The sequence below is a fragment of the Orcinus orca genome, chromosome 16, assembly GCF_937001465.1.
Source record: "Orcinus orca chromosome 16, mOrcOrc1.1, whole genome shotgun sequence".
In the NCBI taxonomy this organism is placed as follows: domain Eukaryota; kingdom Metazoa; phylum Chordata; class Mammalia; order Artiodactyla; family Delphinidae; genus Orcinus; species Orcinus orca.
Window position 1 is genome coordinate 25,187,341 of NC_064574.1, and position 25,913 is coordinate 25,213,253.

The 25,913-nt window shown below is 45.4% G+C and overlaps 2 protein-coding genes across 4 annotated transcripts in view; one reads left to right on the forward strand and one right to left on the reverse strand.

The window, feature by feature from the left end:
• Nucleotides 1–10,098, forward strand: part of PIGU (phosphatidylinositol glycan anchor biosynthesis class U) — a 126,604-nt gene extending 116,506 nt beyond the window's left edge. The window contains exon 11 of one of the 3 annotated variants that reach the window (XM_033433535.2): nt 9,951–10,093. In XM_033433535.2, the coding sequence (XP_033289426.1) occupies nt 9,951–9,970 (20 nt within the window). In that variant the 3' untranslated portion in view covers nt 9,971–10,093. Of the gene's footprint in view, nt 1–9,950 lie in introns of all 3 variants that reach the window. The other 2 variants (XM_033433524.2, XM_033433529.2) reach the window with 2 other exon arrangements.
• Nucleotides 7,516–25,810, reverse strand: DYNLRB1 (dynein light chain roadblock-type 1). The gene is made up of 4 exons (XM_004272745.4): nt 25,679–25,810; nt 17,709–17,784; nt 11,533–11,700; nt 7,516–7,876 (listed from the first exon to the last, which is right to left on the reverse strand). Exons 1-4 carry the CDS (start codon nt 25,679–25,681, stop codon nt 7,833–7,835), a joined length of 291 nt encoding a protein of 96 aa, XP_004272793.1. The 5' UTR covers nt 25,682–25,810; the 3' UTR covers nt 7,516–7,832.
• Between the last annotated feature and the right edge of the window lie 103 nt (nt 25,811–25,913).

The following is a 25,913-nucleotide window of genomic DNA, read 5'->3' on the forward strand; positions in this document are numbered from 1 at the left end:
AACATTTTCAAAATAACAAAAAAAAATTGGGAGCCACCTAAATGTCCTATTAAATATCTTGTGTAACAGAACAACAGGACATTCCTGTAGTGAAAGAGGGAGAGAAGGGGTCAGCAGGCTTTCCCTTTAAAAGCACAGACAGTAAATATTTTCAGCTTTGCAGGCCATATGGTCTCTGGCAACTACTGAGTTCTGTTGGAGTGTGGAAGCAGGCCTAGACAATCTGAATGGGCAAGGCTGTGTCCTAATAATACTTTATTTGCTGAAACAGACAAATTTGGCCTGAGGGCTTTAGTTTGCTGACTCTTGATCCAGAACTGTGTGTGTCAAAGTGGACACATCTCACATACACAAAGTTGCAGGAGATTGTGATCAGTCATTAAGAGCAGTTGAAAGAACTAGGTCGGCCATGGCCTTGAGGAAGTGGTTGCACCTTTCTTTTGTCAGGCTAAGCCTTTGGGGATAGGCCCATCCCCCAAATCCAACAGATGGTCTGTGCTCCATCTTTCCCTTACCTGACCAGTCAGCAGGGCTGACACTCCCTCCACCAGTCCTCTGGTTACTCTGCTCACTTCTTCCTCCTCTCCTCTATCTTCCCTGAATCCAAAGGGCTGGCCTACTACTCTATGTCTCTACTTGGAAGTCTAGCAGACATCTCAAACTTGACCTCCCCAAAATGAACCCATGATCTTCCCCTAAAATGGACTCTGATTGTAACCCTCCCTCTCCGCACCTGTCATCTTTGACTCCTTTCTTTCCCACAGCCCCACACATTCTCCAGGCCCAAATCCTCTTGGTTCCACATTCAAAATATCTCCAGAATCTGACCACCTCTCACCACTTCCACTCCTGCCACTCAAGTCAGAGCCACCATCATCTCTTGTCCGTCTACTGCCATCGTTTCCGCCCTGGTCTCCTTGCTTTGGCCTTGCCCACTTGAGCCTGGTCTCACTACACTGACAAGAGTCCTCCTGTGCACACAGGTGTTGGATCATGCTATTTCTTCACACCACTCAAAGTAAAAGTCAAAGGCTGAACAGTATGCCATGAGGCCTGCAGGAGCTGCCTTCCTGCTGCTCCTCTGGGCTTATCTACCTCACCCTTGCCCCCTTGGCTTCAACTACACTGGCCTCCTTGCTATCACTGTTCCAGGAATCCCAGACACATGTGCCCTAGAGCATTTCTGTACTTACTCGTCCCTTTCCCTGGAGCATTCTTCCCCAAAATCTCTTTGTGGCTCACTCTCTAATTTCCAAGGTCTCCTCAGGGAGGGCTTCCTGAATGATCTTATTTAATACTGCAGCCCCCACCCCAGTCACTCTCTATCCTCCCTCCCAACACCTTGCTTAATTTTTTTGCCAGAGCAGTTATCACATTCTAATATGTTATACGCTTTTCCTAAACATTTTGTGATGAAAACTTTCAAGCGAATAGAACACTTGAAATAATTGTTCAATGACCACCCATATACCTACCAGTTACATTCTACACTTAACACTTGCTCCATTTGCATCATCACTATCTGTCAATCTGTCCATGCATCCATTTTATCTTTATGATGCATTTCAGTAAGTTGCAATTCAACATTTGTTTATGATAAAAAATCTCAACAAAGTGGGTACAGAGGGACCATATCTCAACATAATAAAGGCCATATATGACAAGCCCATAGCTAACATCATACTCAAAGCTGAAAGCTTTTCCTCTAACATCAGGAACAAGGCAAGGATTTCCACTGTCATCACATTTATTCAACATAGTATTGGAAGTCATAGCCAGAGCAATTCAACAAGAAAAAGAAATAAAAGATATCCAAAATGGGGAAGGAAGAAGTAAAACTGTCACTATTTGCAGATGACATCATATTATACATAGAAAACATTAAAGACTTAACCGAAAAAACTGTTAGAACTAATAAACAAATTCAGTAAAGTTGCAGGATACAAAATCAATATACAAAAATCTGTTGCATTCCTATACACTAATAACAAATTATGAGAAAGAGAAATTAAGAAAACAATTCCATTTAAAATTGCATCAAAATGAATGAATTACCTAGGAATAAATTTAACTAAGGAGGTGAAAGATCTGCACACTGAAAATTAGAAGACACTAATGAAAAAAATTGAAGTAGACATAAATAAATGGAAAGATATTCTGTGCTCATTTGGATTGGAAGAATTAATATTGTTAAAATGTCCATACTACCCAAAGCAATCTACAGGTTCAGTGCAAGCCCTATTAAAATTCCAATGGCCTTTTTCACAGAAATAGAACAAACAATTGTAAAATTTGTATGGGGGTCTTCCCTGGTGGCGCAGTGGTTAAGAATCCTCCTGCCAATGTAGGGGACACAGGTTCGAGCCCTAGTCTTGGAAGATCCCACATGCTGTGGAGCAACTAAGTCCATGCACCACAACTACTGAGCCCACGTGCCACAACTACTGAAGCCCGTGCTCCTAGAGCCTGTGCTCTGCAACAAGAGAAGCCACTGCAATGAGAAGCCCACGCACTGCAAGGAAGAGTAGCTCCCACTCGCCACAACTAGAGAAAGCCCACGCACAGCAACGAAGACCCAATGCAGCCAAAAATAAATAAATTTATTTTAAAAAAATAATAAAAAATGAAATAACATAAGATTTGTATGGAATCACAAAAGACCCTGAATAGCCAAAGGAGTCTTGAGAAAGAAGAACAAAGCTGGAGGCATTACACTCCCTGATTTCAAACTATATTATAAAACAATATTATATTGACATAAAAAGACACATAGATCAGTGGAACAGAATAGAGAGCCCAGAAATAAACCCATGCATATCTGGTCAATTTATCTACAAAGAAGCCAAGAATACACAATGGGGAAAGAACAGTCTCTTCGTGGGAAAACTGGACAGCCACATGCAAAAGAATGACACTGGACCACTGTCTTACACTATACACAAAAATCAACTCAAAATAGATTAAAGACTTGAATGTAAAACCTGAAACCAGAAAACCCTTAGAAGACAACATAGATGATAAGCTCCTTGACATCAGTCTTGGCAATGATTTTTTGGAATTGACACCAAACGCAAAGGCAACAGAAGCAAAAATAAACAACTGGGACTACAAACTTAAAAGCTTCTGTGCATCAAAAAATGAAAAGACAACCCACCAAATAGGAGAAAATTTTTGCAAATCCTGTAACTGATAAGGGGTTAATATCCAAAATATATAAATAACTTATATGACTCAATAGCAAAAACCAATCCAATTAAAAAAATGGGCAGAGGATCTGAGTAGACATTTTTTCCAAAAAAGACACAGGTACATGAAGGGTGCTCCATATCACTAATCATCAGGGAAATGCAAATTGAAAACACAATGAGATAGCACCTCACACCTGTTAGAATGGCTGTTCTCAAGACAAGAAATAAGTGTTGGTGAGGATGTGGAGAAAAGGGAACCCTTGTGCACTATTGGTGGGAATGTAAATTGGTCCCAACAACTATGGAAAACAGCATGGAGGCTCCTCAAAAAACTAAAAATAGAACTATCATATGATCCAGCAATTCCACTTCTGAGTATACTTTGGATAACATATTTCCTTTATCCAAAGGAAATGAAATCACCATCTTGAAAAGATATATGTACCCCCTTATGTTCATTGTAGCATTATTTACAATAGCCAAGATATGGATACAACCTAAGTGTCCATCAATAGAGGAACAGATGAAGAAAATGTAGCATATATATACAATGGAATATTATTATTCAGACATAAAAAGGAAGGAAATCTTGTCATTTGAGACAACATGGATGGACCATAATCTCACTTATGTGTGGTATCTAAAAAACAAGCAAATAAGGGAATTCCCTGGCAGCCAGTGGTTAGGACTCCCCGCTCTCACTGCCAACGGCCCGGGTTCAATCCTTGGTGGGGGAACTAAGATCCTGCAAGTCATGCAGTACGGCAAAAAAAAAACCCACCACCACCACAACAAACCCACACACAACAAACCAAGCAAATAGAACAAAAAAAACAAGCTCATAGAGACAGAAAACAGAACAGATTGGAGGCGGGGTTGGGGGTACGGCATGGTGAAATGAGTGCCCAAAGATACAAACTTCCAGTTATAAAATAAACATATAAAAGTCATGGGCATATAATGTACAGCATGGTGACTATGGTTAATAATACTGTAGTCTATATTTGAAAGTTCCTAAAAGAGTACACCTTAAAGTTCTCATGACAAAAAAAATTTTGTAACTATGTATGGTGACAGATGTTAACTAGACTTATTGTGGTGATCACTTCACAATATACAAATATTGAATCATTATGTTGTACACCTGAAACTAATGTTCCATTTTAGATTCCTGTCAACAATATATGGGAGTTCCAGTTGCTCTGCTTTCTTGTTGATATTTGGTATCGCCAGTTTTTAAAATTTTAGCCATTATGGTGGTCATGTAATGGTATCTCCTTGTGGGCTTAAATTTAACATGCTATATAGTTTTTAAAATGTATTTTGTTTTATTTCTCTTTCCCACTAACATGCAAGCCCCTTAAGGGCAGCATTTCCTATATATTTGGTTCCTGTGCTATCCCAGCACCTAGACAGAATGTAGCACATGGCAGGTGCTCAGTAAATACTTGTTGGGTGAGGACCTCTCCTCTGAGTACCCACTGTGTCATCTCTCTGAGTCACTGCCTACCTGAGCGTGGGTCTCCCGCCTGCTCCATGTGCACAGACTGGGTCTGGCTTGATCACTGCTACTGGGCACTAAGGGGCTCTAAGAGGACTGTTCAGGATTGTTGGGGAACAGTGTCAGCTCAGGGCAGTGTCTGATCTGTGCTGTTCTGTGGCTTCTGACTGGGACTCATGGGCCTAAGGAAAGGCAGAGAGCTGTCCTTGGCTGGCCTGTCACATGAAGGTGGAGCAACCCCTGGCCGGGTTGGCCAATTACTGTGTGACCATGGCAGGTTCCTTCTCTGAGCATCTGTTTGCTCCTTTACACAACAGCAGACAGATCTGGGTCTGAAGTGCCTTTACCACTTACTGCATAACTTCGAGCAAATTCTTTCCCTCTGGAGCCTCAGTTTCTTCATCTGCAAAATGGAGACAGTAACAGAGCCTACATCTGAGGTCAAGGATCAGTGAGTGACAAGGAGGGAAAAGAGTCCTGGGGAAACAGGGCCTGGAATCAGATGGACCAACTTTGGTACCATGGGGCTGTGGCATCTTATTTAAGGCAGTGAACTCACTTGTAAAATGGGCCTCATGTTGGGAGGACCCAGGAGGAATGAGGTCTGAGTCAGGGTCATCATCTTTGAGTAAGGGTTGGTTGTTCCTGTTTGCAGAACTCTAAATGGAATTCTCCAGAGATTGGAGGATCTGAAACCCACCCAGGGGTCCCCAAGCCTCTGTCTGGGACTGCCCCACCCTTACTCCTTGAAGTCTTTCTGGATTCACTGGGAAGTGTAGGCCATGACAACCAACCTCACTTCCCACATGGGACCTTGGACCTGGCCTTTCCTTCCTCTGGGCCTCACTCCCTTGGTCCCCTTCTCTCTCTCTAGCCAAAGGAGTGCTCAGTTCTCACCCCACCTCCCTGAATGACAGGGCCAGGGTTGCCACCCCCTTCCCCTCCTGCTGTGTCCTTAGCCCCTGCCCTCTCCAGATGCTGGCCCTTAGAGCTGGCCGGTCACCTGGTGAGGTTGCCTCCCCTTGGCCTTTCCAGCCTCCAGCTGCTCCTCAGCGTTCTCACCCTGCCTTGGCCCTCAGCTTTCCTCAGCCCTCTCATGTCATCCTGGTCATGTCCACGTTCACACCCATTAGTGCCTCCAACATGACAGTGACTCCCAAATCCCCACCTCCTGCCCTTGACTTTCCTTTCAGGCCTCCTGAACAAAGAATGTTTAGGCTTCTCAAACTTCTCTGAAAACTCAAGCTCAAAATCTCCTCTGAATGTGTTCAAAAACCTGAGATGACCTATCAGTTTTGTTTTCTTCTTGGAAACAACCTCCTACCCCATTCAGCATTTCTTTCTAGGTTTACTACCCAGCACCCTTCACCACCATTCTGACATAACCCTTTTGACTTTCTCTCGTGTTGGAGCCTCAAATTGCCTGGATACTCTGCTTTACACTCTTTCCTTCACTCCCTTATTCTGATGTACATTCTTCAGTAGCTTCCTGAGAAACAGTGCATGGCAGATAAATACACATGACCTTCTATTGTCCGAAAATATTTACCTTATTCTTACACTTGGCTAATAGTTTGGCTGGGTATGGAACTCTAGGTTGTAAATTATTTTTAATCAGAATTTTGAGGGCATTCTCTTCTAGTTTCTAATGATGCTGTTGGGATGTCCAGTGCTGTTGTGATTTCTAATCCTTTGGTACCCTGTTTTTTCTCTCTGGATCGTATCTATCCATAGTGTTCTGAGATTTCATGATGATGAGGCCTGGCATGGGTCTTTTTAAAATTAACTGCTCTAGACACTCAGATCTTTCAATGCGGAAACTTATGTCCTTACTTCTAGAAAATATTCTTATAGTCTCTTGTTGATAATTTTCTACCCCACTTTCTCTTTCTGGAACTCCTGTTAATCAGATGTTGAATATCCTGGACTGACCCTTTAATCTTCTAAACTTTTCTCTTCCATTTTTTCCCCCACCTTTTGGGAGATTTTCTCAACTTTACCTTGCAACTCTTCTGTTGCATTTATTCCCTTCACATTTTTTATCTTTCAGAAGTTCTTATCTCTGAATGATATTATTGCTATAGCCTCCTGTACTCTTAACCAGGGCATGAAGGGCTATGCCACTGGTTCTCAACCCTCGCTATATGTCCAGGGAGCTTTTACAAACTGATGATGTCCAGAGCTTACTCTCAGGGATTATGATTTAATTGGTCTAGGGTAGGGCCCAAGCAGTTTGGATGACGAGTGGCCTACAGCCTGCGTGGCCGGTGCAGCCCCTCATCCCCACCGCACCCCAGGACTCGAGTCTAAGGGAAGGTGGATGCTTATCCAGGATGAGCTCACTCGGGTGAACCAGACCATCTGGGATTTCTGGGGAAGGTAGTGTGCAAAGAGCAGAGCTTTTGGAGTCAGACACCTGTGCTCCTGGCTGTGAGACCTCAGGCAAGTCATTCTTGAGAACCCAACTTCCTCATCTTTAAGATGGCTTTACCACTCCGTCTGTAGGGAACTATGTGGATGATATAAGCCACACCTGGTACTCAACAAATTTCATTCCTTTCCTTTCCTTTCCCCAGTTAAGTGTAGTCGAAAAAAAGCTTTCAAAACATTGGTGGGGGTGAGAAATGATAAAAGGGGTGGCTAGGGACAAGAGGCCCAGAAACCAGGACACCAGACATAAAACAGGTCCAGCACAGAAAGTGTGGCCACAGGTGCAGTATGGAGCACAATCCACCATGGGGGCACCGGGCTCAGCCTTCAGACCACGTGATTACACAGGAAGGGAGGCCTTTTCAACCTAGTGTTTAAAGACACACAGCAGGGAAAGCGGTTTGGTTATTTTTAGTTAAAGAAAAACAGCCTTTTCCAAGGGCAACAAAGTGAACTCAAAGTCAGAAGGAAACAGGGTGTGTGGGCTTCTCACAATCTCTTGCTCCATAAACCTGGATGGGATTTTCCTCCTGGAAAATCAGGTGCGACTGGCCAGAAGAGAGATGACTTTGGTGGGGTAGGTGGAGCTGCAGCCGGATTGGTCTGAGAGGGCTCTAAGGTGACTTCCATATGCCAGTCAGTTGACATGATTAATGCTATTATTCTTGAGGGGCATTAAATTAAGGAATGACGCAGGGAGCCAAGAGAGCGGCTTATTCGGTTGGATTCTGAATCACAATCAGGAAATAGTCTTTATCTGCAAAAGAGGAAAAATGAAAAAACAAATCACTAAATGTAAAATGGGAGAAAAACACACCACAAAGCCAATAAATCATTAAAACACCAACTGTAAAGTGGTGGTGGGGCAGAGAGGGATAAAAAGCATCAATACTCAGGCTGCTTCCAATTGCTGGGGAAACAGAAGATAAACTTGCAAATTTCCTATGGGGGCTTCTGCACATGTGGCTGCCACGAAGCGGGGCCCTCACCCTACCCGGCAGTGGTGCTCAGCAGCGCATCCTCATTTCTTTCTTTCTTTTTTTTTTATTTGGCTGCGTCAGGTCTTAGTTGTGGCATGAGGGATCTTTGTTGAGGCGTGCAGGATCTTTCCTTGTGGCGTGTGGGCTTCTCTCTAGTTGTGGCATACGCGTTTTTCTCTTGTTGAGGCATGTGGACTCAGTAGTTGTGGTGCGTGGGCTTAGCTGCCCTGCGGCATGTGGGATCTTAGTTCCCTGACCAGGGTTTGAACCCGCGTCCCCTGAATTGGAAGGCGGATTCTTAACCAGTGGACCACCAGGGAAGTCCCCGCATCCTCATTTCTAATCTTCCCAGTACCAACGGGGAGGTAGGATTATCACGTTTTTGGGGGTAGGGAAACTCAGGTTCAACGTTTCCTACAGCAATTGTTCTCAAACTACGGGGTGTCGGAATCACTTGGAAGGCTGTTTAAAACAACACTGCTGGTCCCACCCCCAGGGCTTTGGACTCAGTGGGTCTGGGGTGGAGCCAGATAATTTGCATTTTTAACAAGTTCCCAGGTGATGCTGATGCTGCACGAAGAACCACTAGTTTAAGGTTACCCAGCTAATTAGTATCAAAGATAGAATTCTAACCTCAAGCCCGCTAGTCTTGGGTTAATGTCAGTTCTGTCATAAGTTCAGTTGCTAGCCTTCCAGAGCCTCCTGGAGTAGAAAATTTCAAAGGCACCAGGTCAAAGGGGTCCAAAGCTACCTGAATTTCAGCTCTGGGGATCCAGCCAGTCAGAAGGAATGTCCATCATGAAATCATAGCAAGTCCAAGTCCTCTGGGGTGAGCCTGACTGCCTCTTACTTTATAAAAGAGGAAGTGGGAGAAGCGGGGTGTTTCAGCTTTGCCCACTTAATAATCAAACTGCAAACATTCACGAAGGCTTCCACGTGCTGGCTCTGGGTCAATCACTTCTCATACAGCACCTCAATGAATCCTTGAATCACTCTATGAGGCAGGGCCCAGTGTTTTCTCATTTTTACTAATGAGAACACTAAGGCTCAGAGAATTAAATGACTTGCCCAAGCCAAGGTAAACACGCCAGGTGGGGTAGCTGGGTTTGACTCAGATGCTGAATGCCTCTGGTCTGCCCCCCTGCTGAACATGTGAAAAATGGCAGGACCTTGGCCATGTCTGCTTTGGGTCTGTTCAGATTCAAGCCTGAAGCTTGCTTCTTCCCATGACAATGGACATCTGGGAAGGAACAGATATTATAAGACTTAAGTTTCATGGCTAAGCAATCTGCATAAGTGAAAAATCACTAATAAAAATAGAAATAATTAACAAGCCACCGATAAAACTGATAAAAACAGATACTATTAGCAATACCAGTGTCTTTTCTTCCGAATAATCAAGCTCTACATTCAGTAATAGCACTCCCAGTGCTCTGTGGGAAGCAGTGTGTTAAAACTTGATTACACTGTGTTAACTCAGCTGTTCCACAGCAGACACTCCTGGAAGCTTTAAGCCAAGAGATGCTGTCCACCGAGAGCCTGTCCACTTGGAGGCCACATAATTTGTCCTTGCTTCACACTGTGAGCTTCCAGGTGGGGCACAAGGTCTGCTCTGATTTGGAGGGTTGGTAGCCTAATTTCTAGGGGAGTGGAGGTTTGTCTGTAATCACACGGCATGAAGTCTTGGGAGGGATGTGAGTTCAAATCTGATTCCAAGTCTTTCTGCCCAAACTCGTGCCAACATACTCAACCAGATGAGGCATCTCAGAATACCAGAGCAGTAATGGCCCCTACTAGACACTTTACAGATGTGGAAACAGAGGTTCGGAGGTGTTCTGTGATTTGCTACAGGTCATGCTCGTAAGAGGTGAAGCCGGGAAAACAGATGCTGTGCCTGCTGCAGTCTATTTTTGCTGACAGAATCAGAGACCTCATCATTGGTCGGAGATGCATTAGACAGTGATTAAATTGATAAACAGTGTATGTATGTTTTTGGAATAAATGGCTCTGAAGTTATCCTAGGTTCTTATTTGTGACTGACCTGCTCTGTCCCCACCCCTCCAGGGAGTGTCCCCAGGAGACTGTGGGCCCCTGTGACTGGCTCTATGGGTCTCTCCTTCACATCCTTCCAAGCAGCTCAACTGGACCCGAACAGGCCTGGGAACAGAACCAATATTGCTCTGCTGCAAGGAGTGGTTGACCACCATCAAATACCTCAGAATTCTGCAGCCAGCCTCCTCGGCACCTGTGTTGCAAAGCCCAGGGGCAGTCAATGTCCCAGCCTCCCCACTGCCCTCTTTCATCTAGACCCCCAATCACAATCCTATCACCTCCTGCCTTAAAAAACCTCTGCTCACAGGGTCAAGTCCATGCAGCTGAGTTTGGCATTTGAGGCCCCTTCTAAACTGGACGAAACATATCACCTCACACTCCTTCCTACACATATCCTGGTGCCCTAGACAAGCTGCACTGCTGCCGCCTCCATCACCACGTGCACATTTAGCTCAGGCACACTCAACCACCGGGCTCAGCCAAAATGGAGATGGAGGGGGAGAAGTAACTGCAAAAACAGTCCTGGAGGATCTACCACTCCAGGCTGTGCATGTGAGTGAGGTGAGGCAGGGCAGGGCAGGTGGCCCTGCTGTCCCCTCCTGTGGTCCTAGTCCTTATGGGTTCCTCCCATGGTAAGCATCTCATCATCCTGAGAATGATCCTAACACCTAAGACAGGTATTGTTTGCACCACACAGTCCCCAAGTGCAAGCCAAGCACTTCATGTGAAACAAAATCAGCAATCTCTTCCAGTGCTGGAGGAAGGGCTGTCTGCATGGGGTCCAGAGAAATAGGACTATCGTTTGGAAGTGGGCAAATTAACATTTTTTCAAGGATAAAATAGCACATGGTGTTTTTGCCTCACTTTGGTTTAGAAGCACTGAATTCCTTTTTCTTCAAGCGTAGCTTTCCCACCCCCGGCACCCCCAAGCCCCACCCTGCTTGCTTACTCTTCACCTGTGCCCTCAAGACTTAGCTCAAGTGCTCCCTCCTCTGGGAAGCCTTTGCTGACCGCCACAAGCAGCCACAAGCAGCCCTAATCACACCCTCCTCTATGTTCCCAAGTGCTCCTTGAATTCCCCCACATCAAGGTGAGGATTACACTGTGATGCTTATATGTCTCTCTCCCCCATGAGAACATAATTCCCCACTGTGGCCTAGAACCCAGGATGGGGTCTGGCCTAGAGTCACTGTGAACATGTACTTGTTGGGGACGCCAGCTGGAGACAGGCCAGGTGGTAAGGCAATCAAATCTGTACCTTCTGCTCTTCAGGCCTTTCTGTGGAACCTATGGAGACACCCATGTGCTAAGCTGTCCTGATAGCTACAGAGCATGCACTGTGAGGGTCTGCTCCTAAGTGGGGATGTGGAAGACCCCTTACCTGGTGCAACCATAATTTCATTTTTCTTGGAACGAATTCGAAGGAAGGTGAGGTCATTCTGGGGGTCAATTTCACGCACGGTGCTCCGGGCCTTCAAGATGAAGTTGTGCATGAGGTTGGCGTACTGTGTGGTGGTGGGATTGTCCATGGTGCTCTTGATGGGAATGCCTGAGGGAAGAGAAGACAGAGACTGAGCAGAACATTGGGGTCCCTTTCTGCCCAGCTCTTAGCCCCACACCCATAATTCTAGTCTAGACTGGCAGTTAACAGTCAAGGCCCACTATTTACTGAAAGCTTGACAGGCAAGTGTTGAGCACTTGAAGTATGTCAACACCAGTCCCCAGAACTACTCTAAGGGTGGTGTCACCATCTTTACTTGCCAATGAGGCAACAGAAACTGAGTGGTGAGGTGGCCTGCCTGTGGTCACACAGCAGGTAAAGAGAAGCAGTGGGGTCAGGATTCAAATGCAGGCCTGTTGGCTCGACTGCCAGGCTCCTTTCACAGGGCCACATCATACTGGCTCGTTTCCAGCAAAAGAAGGAGAGACTATCATTCATAACACTTCTAACAGAAACAAGGAGAATACCTCCTACAAATCTGTAAATACTAAAAAGTAGATAGAAGAAGAAAGGTCAGCCCGTGTCAAGATAGAACCATCAGTGGTGTGATGGTTATTATTATTATTTTTTTTTTATTTATTTATTTTTAATTTATTTTTATTTTTGGCTGCATTGGGTCTTCGTTGCTGCGCGTGGGCTTTCTATAGTTGCAGTGAGCGGGGGCTACTCTTCATTGCGGTGCGTGGGCTTCTCATTGAGGTGGCTTCTCTTGTTGCAGAGCACAGGCTCTAGGCACATGGGCTTCAGTAGTTGTGGCTCGTGGATTCTAGCGCGCAGGCTCAGTAGTGGCGCACGGGCTTAGATGGTCCACGGCATGTGGGATCTTCCCGGACCAGGGCTCGAACCCGTGTCCCCTGCATTGGGAGGCGGATTCTTAACCACAGTGCCACCAGGGAAGCCCAGCCCAGTTATAAACACACTGTCTATACACATGACTGTGCCCCCAATTTAAAGCCTGTTTCTCTGTCTGCAAACACCCTTGTAAACAGCATTGCTACTGCTTTCAATGAGCCCACAAGTGGCCATTCCACGGGGTTAATCATTCCCCTGTTGCTGGGTACTAAGGCTGGAGTTTTTACTTAATTACTGTGCAGTGAACAACGTCCTGCATCAAGCCCTTTCTGTTTTGAGGGCTGCTTCCTTGTGATGAACTATTAAATGGACCTCCCTCACTGGACAGTGCCTATTGTCATGGAGGTGAGGAAGAGGGCTCAGCTTGAGCCACCTCAGGCCACGATTGGGTCATAAGGTGCCTATGAATCACTGTAACATGTCAGCAGAAGGCTCCATCAATGAGGCCCTGAGTGCCCACAGCTGACAGGCCCTTGTGACAAATGTGGCCCAAGTGGCTCCCCACACGTAAGTGGCTGGATTTGGGGTCCAAGACCCTGCTATCTGGCCCATAGCAGACCAGCTGAGGGATCAGCCAAAGACAGTCACCCTCAGGCCTACCCATGAGTGGCAAGAAACTGATCCAACCTTGTCTTACTAGGGTAGAGGAACATGAGAGTGGGCAGAAGAGGGCATGGTAGCAGGAGAAGCAGCTGAGTCACAGAAGCTGGTTTCAGCCAAGTGGAGTTATGAGAACAGGCTGTAGTGATCACTTGTCTTTAAGGGACAAGATGACCAGGTCACCAGGGCTGCTGTTGGGTCCTGGATGGCAACAATGTACCCACCAGAGCCCCACGAGGCCTCATTCAATAGTGGAACCCTCCTGAGGTTGGCAGTATAAGCAGCTGAGGAGAGGACTGAGCAGGAACTCTGAAATCTGATGACCTGGGCTTATACCCCGGCTCTGCCCCTTTGTGGCTGTGGCCTTACACAAGTGAACCTCTCTGAGCCTCCATTTCCTCATCTGTGCTTCAAAGTGCTGCTGTGAGGATTAAATATGGGTTAATTCATTTGAGAATATTTAGCAACAGTATGCATGTAATAAGTGTTGATTTATTATCAACATCACCCACACAGTAAATCCCATCCCCCAGGAAACTTGAGGGGCCAGTCTCGAGGCCTGGCAAAGTTTGGGTATCAAACTTCTTGACCTTCTCTTTTACATACCACAAGGCCACCTTCTCTCACGTCCCTCTGCCTCGAAGTTTCTTTCCCTCCCCTATTCTCTCCTGACTCCCACTGTCCCTCATGTCTCCATCCACCCCCAGATGTGGTCAGTGCCCTCATTCTACAGTCCCGGCACCACGCAATTGTCCTTCAGAGCAGTTAACTCGAGTTTGGTATCACGCCTTTATGGAAGTGATCATTATGTTTGCCCCCCCAGCAGACTTTAAGCTCCCTGGGGGCCAGAACCAGGTCTGCTGTGCTCACCAGTGTCTTTAGAGAGACTGCATTAAGCATTTATGGCTGTTGATAAATGAGTAGACACAGGTGTACTTCTAGTAGTTCAAATACTGTCATGGGACCTCCCTAGTGGTCCAGTGGCTAAGACTCCGTGCTCCCAATGCAGGGGGCCGGGGTTTGATCTCTGGTCAGGGAACTAGATCCCACATGCAGCAACTACGAGTTTGCACGCCGCAACTAAAGATCCCACACGTGGCAACAAAGATCAAGCACGGCGCAACGAAGACCCAGTGCAGCCAAATAAATAAATATTTAAAATAAACAAATACCCCAAAACCCCCCAATACTGTCATGAATGTGATCACATTTCTGCCAAGTGAGACACTGTGTAAAGGAGAAAAGAAACTAACTTCTTGTTGGCTCACTTTAAAAACAAAAGAAAACGTGGAGCTGGCAGGGTGGGGATGGAGGGCAGGGACCAAAACTGGGGATAATTTCAAACAAGGACGAGATAATTCCAGATTCACAGGATGCCAGAGCTGGGGAACACCTCACAGACAGCCTAATGACTAGGCTGCCTATTCTAGGCCTTTGCCCTCACAAACGGGCACTGTGCAGCCCACAGAAGTGGCTGGTCACCTCGAAGGCATGATTTCTAATCTGGGGCTCAGATCTGTCAGGTTGTATAGCCAGGTCCTCTCACCAAACCCACCTGTATCAATCAACAATTAAAAAACATTAACAAAATTTAACAGATGTTTATTAAGCACAAACTTTGTGTCAGCATTGTTGCAGGTGCTGGGGACACAGTAGTGAACACAAGAGATAAATCCCTGCCCTCAGAGAGTTTACATATTTGAGTCTTTTATTTTTCCCTGTGTGGGTAGCAGCAGAAGATGGCAGGGGGTCTGGAGAGGTACAAATAGAATGTTCCTTACATTCTTCTTTCTTTTTTAAAAATAAATTTATTTATTTATTTTATTTTTGGCTGCGCTGGGTCTTCACTGCTGCACGCGGGCTTTCTCTAGCTGCGGTGAGCGGGGGCTACTCTTCGTTGCGGTGCGCAGGCTTCTCATTGCGGTGGCTTCTCTTGTGGGGCACGGGCTCTAGGCGTGCGGGCTTCAGTAGTTGCGGCACGTGGGCTTCAGTAGTTGCGGCACGTGGGCTTCAGTAGTTGTGGCTCGTGGGCTCAGTAGTTGTGATGCATGGGCTTAGTCGCTCCACGGCATGTGGGATCTTCCTGGACCAGGGCTCAAACCCGTGTCCCCTGCATTGGCAGGTGGATTCTTAACCACTGCACCACCAGGGAAGCCCTGTTCCTTACATTCTTGGTTAAGTCTGCTTAAACTCACACTTTTATTATGAAACACCATTTAGATTTGGCCAAGGCTGAGACGTCAACAGGCAGTGGCAGGTGGTTGCTAAGTGATTGGGACAAGAGCATGTCATGATTTTAGGGGCGGGAAGCAATCCCTCTGGGCTGGGATGGTCAGGGAAGGCATCCTGCAGGAAGAGGCAGCTGAGCTGAATCATGGGGGTAGGAAAGCCTGAGAGGGGTAATAAAGGTCCCTAATACAATCATCCTTAACTGATCACCTCTAACGGAAGTCTTCAGAGGGCTTAAGGGCCCCACAGAGCAGTGAGTTCTGACCACCTCCATCTATGGCTGGGTGATCTCAAGCAGGTTACCTCACCGCTCTCAGCTTCCAGTTTCTCATCTGAAAAACGGGCAAACATCCCTGCTTTGCAGGGTCACTGTGTGAAATGTAAATGAGAGACTGAAGTGGGAGCTCCGTGAATGGAACATAAATTAAAAATAAACACAGGGACTTCCCTGGCAGTCCTGTGGTTAAGGCTCTGTGCTTCCATTGCAGGGGACATGGGTTCGATCCCTGGTTGGGGAACTAAGATCCCACATGCCACGCGGCATGGCCAATAAATAAATAAATAAACAAACACACACACACACACACACACACACAATAATTTTTAACATTCATATGGCATTTACTATACATCAGGCACCGTTCTAAATGCTTCCCTTAGAAGAAAGTAGTATGACTGTCCACATTTTACAGATGAGGAAACTGGAACAGAGAGGTTATGTGACTTGTTAAGATCATACAGTTGATAAGTAAGTGGGGTCAGGATTCAAACCCAGGCAGTCTGGTTCCGCATTCCATACTCTTAGCCACTGTGCCATACTGCCACATTAGTATACAAAAAATAAGTCCTCATCATTAGTATCCAAAAGGTGGTAAGCAGTTGGAGCTATATTTTCCAAATGAAAAAGCTCAACTTTTGGGGCAGTTTTAAGGCAAGAATGAAGGCTTGTGGTTTGGAATACTACTGGAAGCTTAGGGGTCCCAGCTGGGGAGTCGGCCCCTAGGGCTGTTCCCTCCCCATCTGGGGTCAAAAATGTCCAGTCCCAGAAGAGAGTCTTTTTCTGAGTGACATACAGTCTTTTGGGTCTTGGAGCAAGAAGTTCCCTGTAGCAAGGACCAACCACTCCATTTAAGGCAGCTAAGTTCTGAAGAGGAAGGGGAAGCCTCAGGCCACCCAGTTGATCAGTGGTGGATCCGACCTGCCTCCCAGTGTCCTCTGGGCTCCCCAACCTGCTGCCTCCTTTGAACGCAATGACCTCGTGGTTTAATTAGAGTCTGACAAAGCTGGGGAGCACACTCTGCCTGGCTCTGGGCTGTCCAGGATCTGACGACTTGGAAAACAACATTCTGAGGACATGCCACCTTCAATTTGTCACCCTTGGTGACTTTCATTCTGCTCTATTTAAGTAGGCACTGTTGAGAATTCTGCCTTTCCAAAACAAGGCCCAGAATGACAATGCATACACACAGAGGCTCTCAAGGAGCTCAAACAAAGCAGAGCTGACTGAATGCACCAGATTTGAGAATCGGGGGAGCCCAGCTGGGTGACCCTGGACATGGCCTGGGACATAGTCCAGCAGCCACCCTCTGGTCCTTCACAGCACAGTGTGGGAGAAAGAGCACAAGTGTGTTCAGACAGACTTGGGATGAAATCTTGGCTCTATAATGGTAGGTGAATCAATTAAATTTCTAGACTCACTCTTCTCCACTGCAAAATGGAGACAACAGAGCTGCTTCAAGGGATAAGTGAAAAAATACGTTTTGTGAAGCACCAGCCCATGGCCTGGCACAGAATAGTTGTGTGATAATGTTAGTTCCCTTCTTCACCACGTCTACTGCAGTATGAGAAAATTAGCATCTGTACTCTTCTAGTTGTTGAAATAATGTCCCAGAAGAGGAGGGAAAACTATAGGCCCAAAGAAGTTGACAAGAGTATTATCTAGCAAAAAAAAGTAGAAACAGCATAAATGTAGGATGGTCAATAAACATTGTACTGGCAGTTAAAAATTTTGTTTATATAAACCACGGAGCAAAAAAAACCCAAAAAACCAAACAAACAAAAACTCATGAGTAAAACATATGCAAAAGAGTAACAACTATAATTATGACCAAGAGAAAATGCACCTGGACAAGGGCTGAAAAAGTATGGCATACTGAAAAGTATGATGTGTCAGGGCAGTGGGATAGAGTGAATTTTTCCTTTTTTTAAATTTAGAATTCTAGTAATAGTGCTTGGACACTAGAGGTGTTTAAAAAAAAGGGGGTGAGAAATAGATCAGGTAATGAGAGGTTTAGTAAAAAGCAAGTGTTACGCTGTGTTGGGCTATTTTCTGGGGGCCTGCCTGCACTCAGGTCATGGCCGGAAGGAGGGTGTACCTTCTGTGTTCACCACGATGATTCCCTGCACGCCCTTCTGGCTCTGAAGTCGCTTCAGTGTCTCCTCCACCTCTGCCTGCCAGAGAGAATAAGACCAAGGTTAGGAGGGGTCAGGAAGGCTGGATCAACTCCCTCACAGCCCTGGCAGACGCATCACACATTCCAACAACAAATAAGTAACACCCAGGCACGTGGCACTTCCTGAAAGCTCCCCAGGCCTATTTGGAATGGTCTCTAGGCCACCACCAGCATCTAAACCATCATCTTCCCAGTATGGGGTGGGGCTGTGCTCCTGGCCCTTTGCCCACCAGGGGCCCTTTGCCCCTCAGCTATTAGGGAGCAGAATTCAAATACCATTCCCAGGAGTACAGACACAACCATGACTCACATATTTGGTACAGATGGGGGACAAACCAGAGGACTCCAATGATTTAAAAAAACCCAAACAGGGGTGTCTAACAGGAAGGAGACACATCATCATTTGTGGCCCAAAGAGCACAACTGAAAACACTCCAAAGGAAGCAAAATGATCCCATGAGGATAGACTCAGTGACCTAATAAGCTGGCACCTGAGATAGGGTGACACGTGGCACACAGCCATAGCAAATGCTGAGGAAGGGGCTCATTAATCCTGCATCTCCGGGTGCTAGTCTGGGTGGGATACTCTGGCACATGGAATTTGGAAACAGGGTGGACAGACTTTGGGCCCTCACCTTGCAAGCCCTTCTCTATTATTATTCCCATCTCTTTTACCCTTCCATCCACTCTCCACCTACATGTCCATACCTCCCTGTCTCCACATCTTTTTACCTGAACAAGGCCTCTTCTCTGCTGAAATCCAGCAAACTCTTCTAGATCATCTAAGATATCACCTCCTCCATGAAGCCTTGACTGTACCTCTCTGGGGATGCATTAGGTGCTGCTTTACTTGGAGTCTCTATAATGGTCTGCAGAGTAGGGGTTCAACAAATAGCTGTTAAACTGAACTAGGTCTAACTCTTCCTGTGGACCGAGACTGGCCCGAAGTGTTTGTTCTCAGGAGATCCCTTCTGTACCCATCCAGAATCTAGTCAGAAGCTCCTCACAGGCCGAGAGTCAGACTATGTTGGAAACAGAGGCTCTGTTCACCAAGAGAGTGGTCCCCCACCCTCATGGGCTAATGAGTTGGCCCAGGGGGAGGAGCTTCTAAACAGTGGACAGAGATGGCACAAAGATTGTTTTTGTAGTAGGCACAAGCCTCACAATCCAGTCTCTGCCACCCACTCCCCAATGACATGTGAATACTCTCAAATGCCAGAGGGAAGGGCAAACAAGTTCCTTCTACAAAATGGCAGAGAGCCTAATGCCTCTATAATCTGGAGCCTTGGTAAAAGGACAGGGCTAGCTATGTGGATGTGAGAGTATAATACCGTGGGTTATACATGTATGGGATCATAATTCATTCAGCAGACTTTCAGTGAGCTCCTACCACACACTATTCTGGAGAGGAGCGGTAAAGTATGATAGTGGTCAAAACTATACAGTACTCAATCTGACCTGGTAACCCTCCTGGAAATTCATCCTAAGGAAATAATCCAAAAGAACTAAAAGAACACAGCAAGATGTTTGCTGCAGTGACATCTGCAATAACAAAAAAGCAGGAGGAGCTCAAAATGCCCAGTAATTAGGGAAAAGGCCAAGGAAATTTTGGAATGTCCGTTCACAGGAATATAATACATACATTAACAATGGGGATCAGAATATTTATACCACCACAAAGAGAAAGTGCTGTGAGATTGCATACATATGAAAACAAGAAGAGGGCTAGGATTATGGAAAAAAATAAAAAGTCACACTGAGAGCAGAGAAGTATAGATTAGGTTTTCGTTTCTTTCTCTTTTTTTTAAACAGCCTCTTTATTATATTGTTTCTATTTTTTATATAATAATTCCACATATATATCTATTTATTTGTTTATTTATTTGGCTGCATTGGGTCTCAGTTGTGGCACACAGGATCTTTCGTGGCGGTGCTTGGGCTTCTCTCCAGTTGTGGCTCGTGGGCTGCAGGGTGTGTGAGCTCTGTAGTTTGCAGCATGCAGCCTCTCTCCTTGAGGCACGTGAACACAGTAGCTGTGGCACACGGGCTTAGTTGCCCCGCGGCATGTGGGATCTTAGTTCCCCGACCAGGGATTGAACCCGCATCCCCTGCATTGGTAGGCGGATTTTTTACCACTGGACCACCAGGGAAGTCCCCATTGTTTTTATTTAAAAACTTTTTTTTAACCCATCTCTCTGTGTATCCAAGCGATCAGACATCTCTGATTTGGGAACAGGGCTCTGACATTCTCAACATTATGAGAATAAGAATATATAGGAATAAGTAGGATGGCAATTTAGGACAGCTCAAACAATCTGCAATCAAACTGGGGAGGGGGCAGGGCTTCCCTGGTGGTGCAGTGGTTGAGAGTCCGCCTGCCGATGCAGGGGACACGGGTTTGTGCCCCGGTCTGGGAAGATCCCACATGCCGCGGAGCGGCTAGGCGCATGAACCACGGCCGCTGAGCCTGCGCGTCCAGAGCCTGTGCTCCGCAACGGGAGAGGCCACAACAGCGAGAGGCCTGCGTACCACAAAAAAAAAAAAAAAAAAAAAACTGGGGACAGGGCAAACTAAAACCAAAGATGCCAGAATCGAAGTCCAAATTACCCCTGGAGATTGGAAAGTGAGGCTGAAATGAAAAAGATGAAATTTCATAAGACTGCTATTCATTCAATAACTATATGGGAAACTTCTATGTGCCAGATGTTGTTTTAGGCCTAGGGATGCTGTATTGAACAAAATATGACAAAAATCCCTGCTCTCATGAAGCTGACATTGGTGGGTGGGGGGAGGGAATCAGACATTAAAAAAAAACAAATAAAATACAAATGTCAAATACAGTAGGGATGGGGGATCTGGAATGCAGGGGATGACGGCAATTTTAAACAAGGTGGTCAGAGAAGGCCTCACTAAGGTGATAGTTGAGTAGAGATCTGAAAGGAAACGAGGGAGCTAAGCATGCAGATTTCTAGGGAGAGTGTTCCAGAAAAAAAAGCAAAGGAGCCAGTGTGGCTGAGGGCAGTGAGTGGCAGGCAGCCAGATGAGGGAGGGAGCCAGGATCAGACTAGATTTCAGGGGGCCTCATAGACCAGAGTAATGACTTTGGTTTTTAATGGGGAGGGTGTGAGGAGCCACTAGCAGGTTTTGAGGTGAGCAGTGACAAGATCTCTTTCAAAAGGATGGCCCTGGCTCCTGTGTGGAGAATGGACTGCAGGGGGCAAGCACAGCCTGCCTGAGCCCGGGGCCTGGCATGTGCTGCTCCTTCTGAAAGCAGCAACCTTCTCTCCCTCACTCAACCACTTGATGTAACTAACTCCCAACTCTTTGGACTCAGCTCATGAGCCTCCTATGGGAGGCCTTCTTTGACACCTGCCCCTCTTCTAGGTACCCACGCACGCTGACTCCATTGCACTTATCACAATGGAGTGTAACTGCCTGTTTTGCATCTGTCTCCTCCTCCAGACCCAAGGCACCCTGGGAGCAGGAACCTAGACTTTGTAATCCCAGTACCTGGTACAGCATAGGCTCAATAGATACTTAAGGAACAAATAAAAACCATTTCTACAACCATGTTTTACAAAAACCAACCTTTTTAAGTACAGTACCCAGGGTGAAAAGGAACTAAGGTTTAGTTGATCCTAAATTTAATGAGAACCAACTACTGAGATCTGACTGCTTAAAAAGTAAACACACTTACCAAGAAAAGGAGGACATACACATATACTCAGAATCTGCTACAGGTCGGATATTAGGATGAATGTTTTCAGACACGTCTCATCTGAACCTTCCATGGTTAGTATGATCTCCATTTTACAATGAGAAAAACCAAGGTTCAGAAAGGAGAAGACTTTTTGCCCAAAAACACACAGCAGGTCAAGAGAAGAGCTGAGGGACTTCCCTGGTGGTGCAGTGGTTAAGAATCCGCCTGCCAAGGCAGAGGACACGGGTTTGATCCCTGGTCTGGGAAGATCCCACATGCCGTGCAGCAACTAAGCCCGTGTGTCACAACTACCGAGCCTGCACTCTAGAGCCCATAAGCAACATTACTGAGCCCGAGTGCCACAACTACTGAAGCCCACGTGCCTAGTGCCCGTGCTCTGCAACAAGAGAAGCCACCGCAATGAGAAGCCCTCACACTGCAACAGAGAGTAGCCCCCACTCACTGCAACTAGAGAAAAGCCCAAAATGCAGCCCCAAATAAATAAATAAATTTAAAAAAAAAGAGATGAGCTGCATATACCATTGACCACAAATGATGAGGTCCCAGTCCTCAGGGAGTTCACATTTTGGTGGAAGAGAACTTCAAAAACAAATGACCAAGATTCTTGCAGGGTACAGGGATGGGGTGGGGGTGGGGGTGGGGGGGCGGGCGGGGACAGGAGGATGCTACTTGACAAGTGTGGTCAGGAACACCTGAAGATGTAATCTTTAACTAAATGATGAGAAAGAAAAGCACTCCACACAATGGGATGAAAGCAAAGGCAGTGAACTGGGAAGGAGTCTGGCAAGTTCAAAGGAATAAAGAGAACCAGTAATGCCAAGGTTTTTGATTCTTTGCTAATCTGACAGGCAAAACCCAAGTAATAGAAAGGCAACTTTTCTTTAATGTTTAAGAATTATCAGTGAGGTTCGTCAGAAAAATAAAAAACAAAACGCTTATCAGTGAAGTTAAAGTGGAATTTGCTTGCATCTCTCCTTTTTTGAGTCTTGATTTTTCCATATATCTTATTGATTTTCAAAAACTTATGTTAGAAATATTAGACTTTTGTCCATCATATAAATTACACTTCTTCCACTTTTCAAATGTAACCTTATGATTTTTTTCAATAATCAGAAGTTCAAAATTTTGATGTAGTCAAATTTAATAAAAAATTTTTCCTGGAAGACTAGAAAATAGCTTCTCCAATCTGACCCCAGCCAGTAGCGTGGGGCTAGGCCTGGGTGAGTGGGGGTCATGAGGTCTAGAGGAGGCACCGCACACCTGCTTTCAGGAGAAAATGCTTAAAACAAACTTCAAGTTCAGCCCTGAGGAGCCAAGAAAGAAAACAAATGATGCCAAAAAGACACAAGCAGCAACAGAGACATCTGCAGATGGGAAAGGAGTCCTAGTTAGGCATCCAAGTCATGCCACCTTTGTCTTTAAAGTTTGTCATCCCTGCAGTGCTAGCCAACTGGTACCAGAAATATCTGAGTGGATATTCTGGGTCGGCTCACATCCCCAAATTCCTGTCCTGCTCCTAGAGACAGCCCAACTGGTATCCTCAGAACCCGGACTCTTTATTACTATTAACATGGGTGTCTGCATCAGAGAAGGGTTCTCTAGTTCCCAGCTGCATGTTGCTGACAGACAAAACAAACACACACACACACACACACAAAACAAACAAACAACAACAAAAACAAGCAGCAGTAAAACTCCAAGATTATTCATTGGTTTGGCATAGGAGGGATAACCATCTGAAGCAAACGATTCACAAAGGAACTGTGACCAATTTGACTAATAAGCATGAAATTTTTAATTGCTATAAAACAAAAATGAATTAAAAGGAGGGAAAAACATTTGCATCAAATAGAACAAAGGAGTAATTCCAAAATATCACACAGAATGATTATGTTTTTGAATGCTGGCAGTATTATGGCAAAACTGGTATGAAGGCAATACGACCTTTTGGGAAAGCTACAGGACAGTACTATTGCGAGAACCTTAAGTGCTGGTCCCCTTGCCTCAGAAATTCTTTTCCTGAGAATTTCTCCTAAGGAAATAAACTAATAAATTAAAAAAAAAAGACAAAGAAAACAAACTCTATGCATTCAGAGACATTCATCACAGTGTTATCTCTGTTAATGAACTAGAAGCAACCCAAATGTAAACCAGGGGAATGATTTGGCAAATTATGGTAAAAATATTTCATTGACTATTATGTAGTTACTAAAAATGATTCATTACAAAGATGATGCAGCAACAAAGTTATATGTCTTTGGACATTAAAACAAACAGAAACAAAAAACTAGCAGGTACATCTTGAAAAATAAGCATATGTGAACAAAGAGGAAGGAGAACGTACAAAGATGAAAATACTTGTGTGATGGAGTAAAACTGGATGCTAATTATGGATGATTTTTATATCACCTCACCATCCTAAGGGGCAATTTGTCAGTTTCTACCACAATGTTGAAATATGCATGCCAGAAGTACCACTACTACATAACACTAACATAAGTGCAAAAAAAAAAAAAGACAAAAATAATACTGCAGCATTGCCTGGATTGAAAAACTGTAAACTATCTAAATGTATATACTGCAATAGAATGAATACAGTCCTTTAAAAGAATGAAGTAGATTTGTATTTATCGACATGGAAAAATATTTGATATCTTTTAGTGAACAGTAGGTTGCGGAATGAGATTATCTATACATATTAGCCTAAAGTAAACTTAATATGTATAAATACATATGTTCCAGTTTCATGTAATAAACAGGCTATATATAAATGTGCTTATGCACTAAACAAACCTGGAAGGAAACACACTCACTGTCAACAGTCATTACCAGAGGGAAGTGAGATAGGGACTACCTACACTTGCTACATTTACATACTTTGGTACTGCTTCAATTTGTTAAACTGTGCATCTAAATATGTTTTGCTTTTACGAATATCAACACACAACAGCATGGTACAGGTTGCAGGAAGCTACCATTTGTGTAAGAAAAAGACGGGGCATATATACATGCTTGTATAGATATATTAATAAAAGAAACTAACAATGTTTCTGAAGGAGACTGAGGCTGGGTGTCAGGGTTGGGTGGGAGATTTATTTCTCACTTAGATCCTTTCAGATTATTATTATTACTTTTTTTTACTGTAAGATTTATTTGTTAAAAAATTTTTTTAGTTTAAAAATTGATGTGCAAGATGAAGTTACTTCATCTATACTATAAACTAGCTAACTATATAAAGCAAAGTATACAGCTAAACTATATAAAGCAAAGTATACAGCTAAACTATATAAAGCAAAAACTGAAGAGAAAATGACTAATAGGAGTAATATGCCTAATTATAAGTCGTCACCTCCAGGTCACGGCACTGTTTCTTATTCCTTTTCAATTTTTCTTATAGACTTTAAATTCTTAAATAAGATTTCCGAAAACCATTCACATGACTTAACATTTAAAAGGTCTTTTCAAGTTTTTTACAAGTTAGGAGGATTAAACACACAAGAAAACAAACCTGTAAAGGCGTAAAGAGCCCACAGTTCTAGCCAGGAAGGCAGGAACCCCAAGGGTGGCTCCCGCTGGTTTCTGACTCATGCACCACGTCCCAGCGTCTCGCAAGAACCACAGGGACAGAAAGGCAGCAGTCGAGCTTCTAGGGTTCAAATACACCTCCGCCATTTCCTGGGGCAAGGCACTTAGCTTCACCAGGCTTTAGACTCCAAGTATGTAAAGGGGGGATAATGGTCGTACCTACTTCACACAGCTATGGTGAGGAGGAAGGGCAGGGTAGGTAAAGCGCTTAGCAGTGCCTGACACGAATTAAGCTTCCCGGAAGTGTAATCATTATTGTTGTTATCTCGCAACAAGGCCCAGGATGCTAGGAGGCAGAGGCCTGCGGGCCTGCCTCCCCATCTCCGTCAATCCTTCGCCGAGGCCCAAGCAACTGCTTCCGGTCTAGGGACAGCGGGATCCGGTGTCCCCTCGGTCTAGTCTGGAGGCCCGCGCCGCCCCAGTTCCGACCTCCAGACAACTCGGCCCCGGCCCCGCCCAGCCCCGCGGATACCCAGTCCAGCGCTAGGAGCCGCCCCCGGAGGATGGAAGGCCAGGCTCAGGGTGTTGGGAAGTCGTGCTCGGCCACCTCCCGGCCGCCTGCCACAAGCTCCCGGCAGACACTCACCATCTCGGACCGATCCGGTAGCTCCGCGTAGCCAACCCTCAGCCCTGTCCCGCTGCCTCTCTGCGCCTGCGCACAGCCCCCTGTCAAGGCGGACAGCCTCGGTAGCCTATCAGGAGCCAGCGTGGGACGGCTGGGCGGGAGGGTAGGTGGATCTTAGCTGCCCCAGGGCTCGAGGGGAACTTGCCCTGTGCCGTCCGAAGATGAACAGCAAAGGAGCACTTAAGCTATGGAAAAT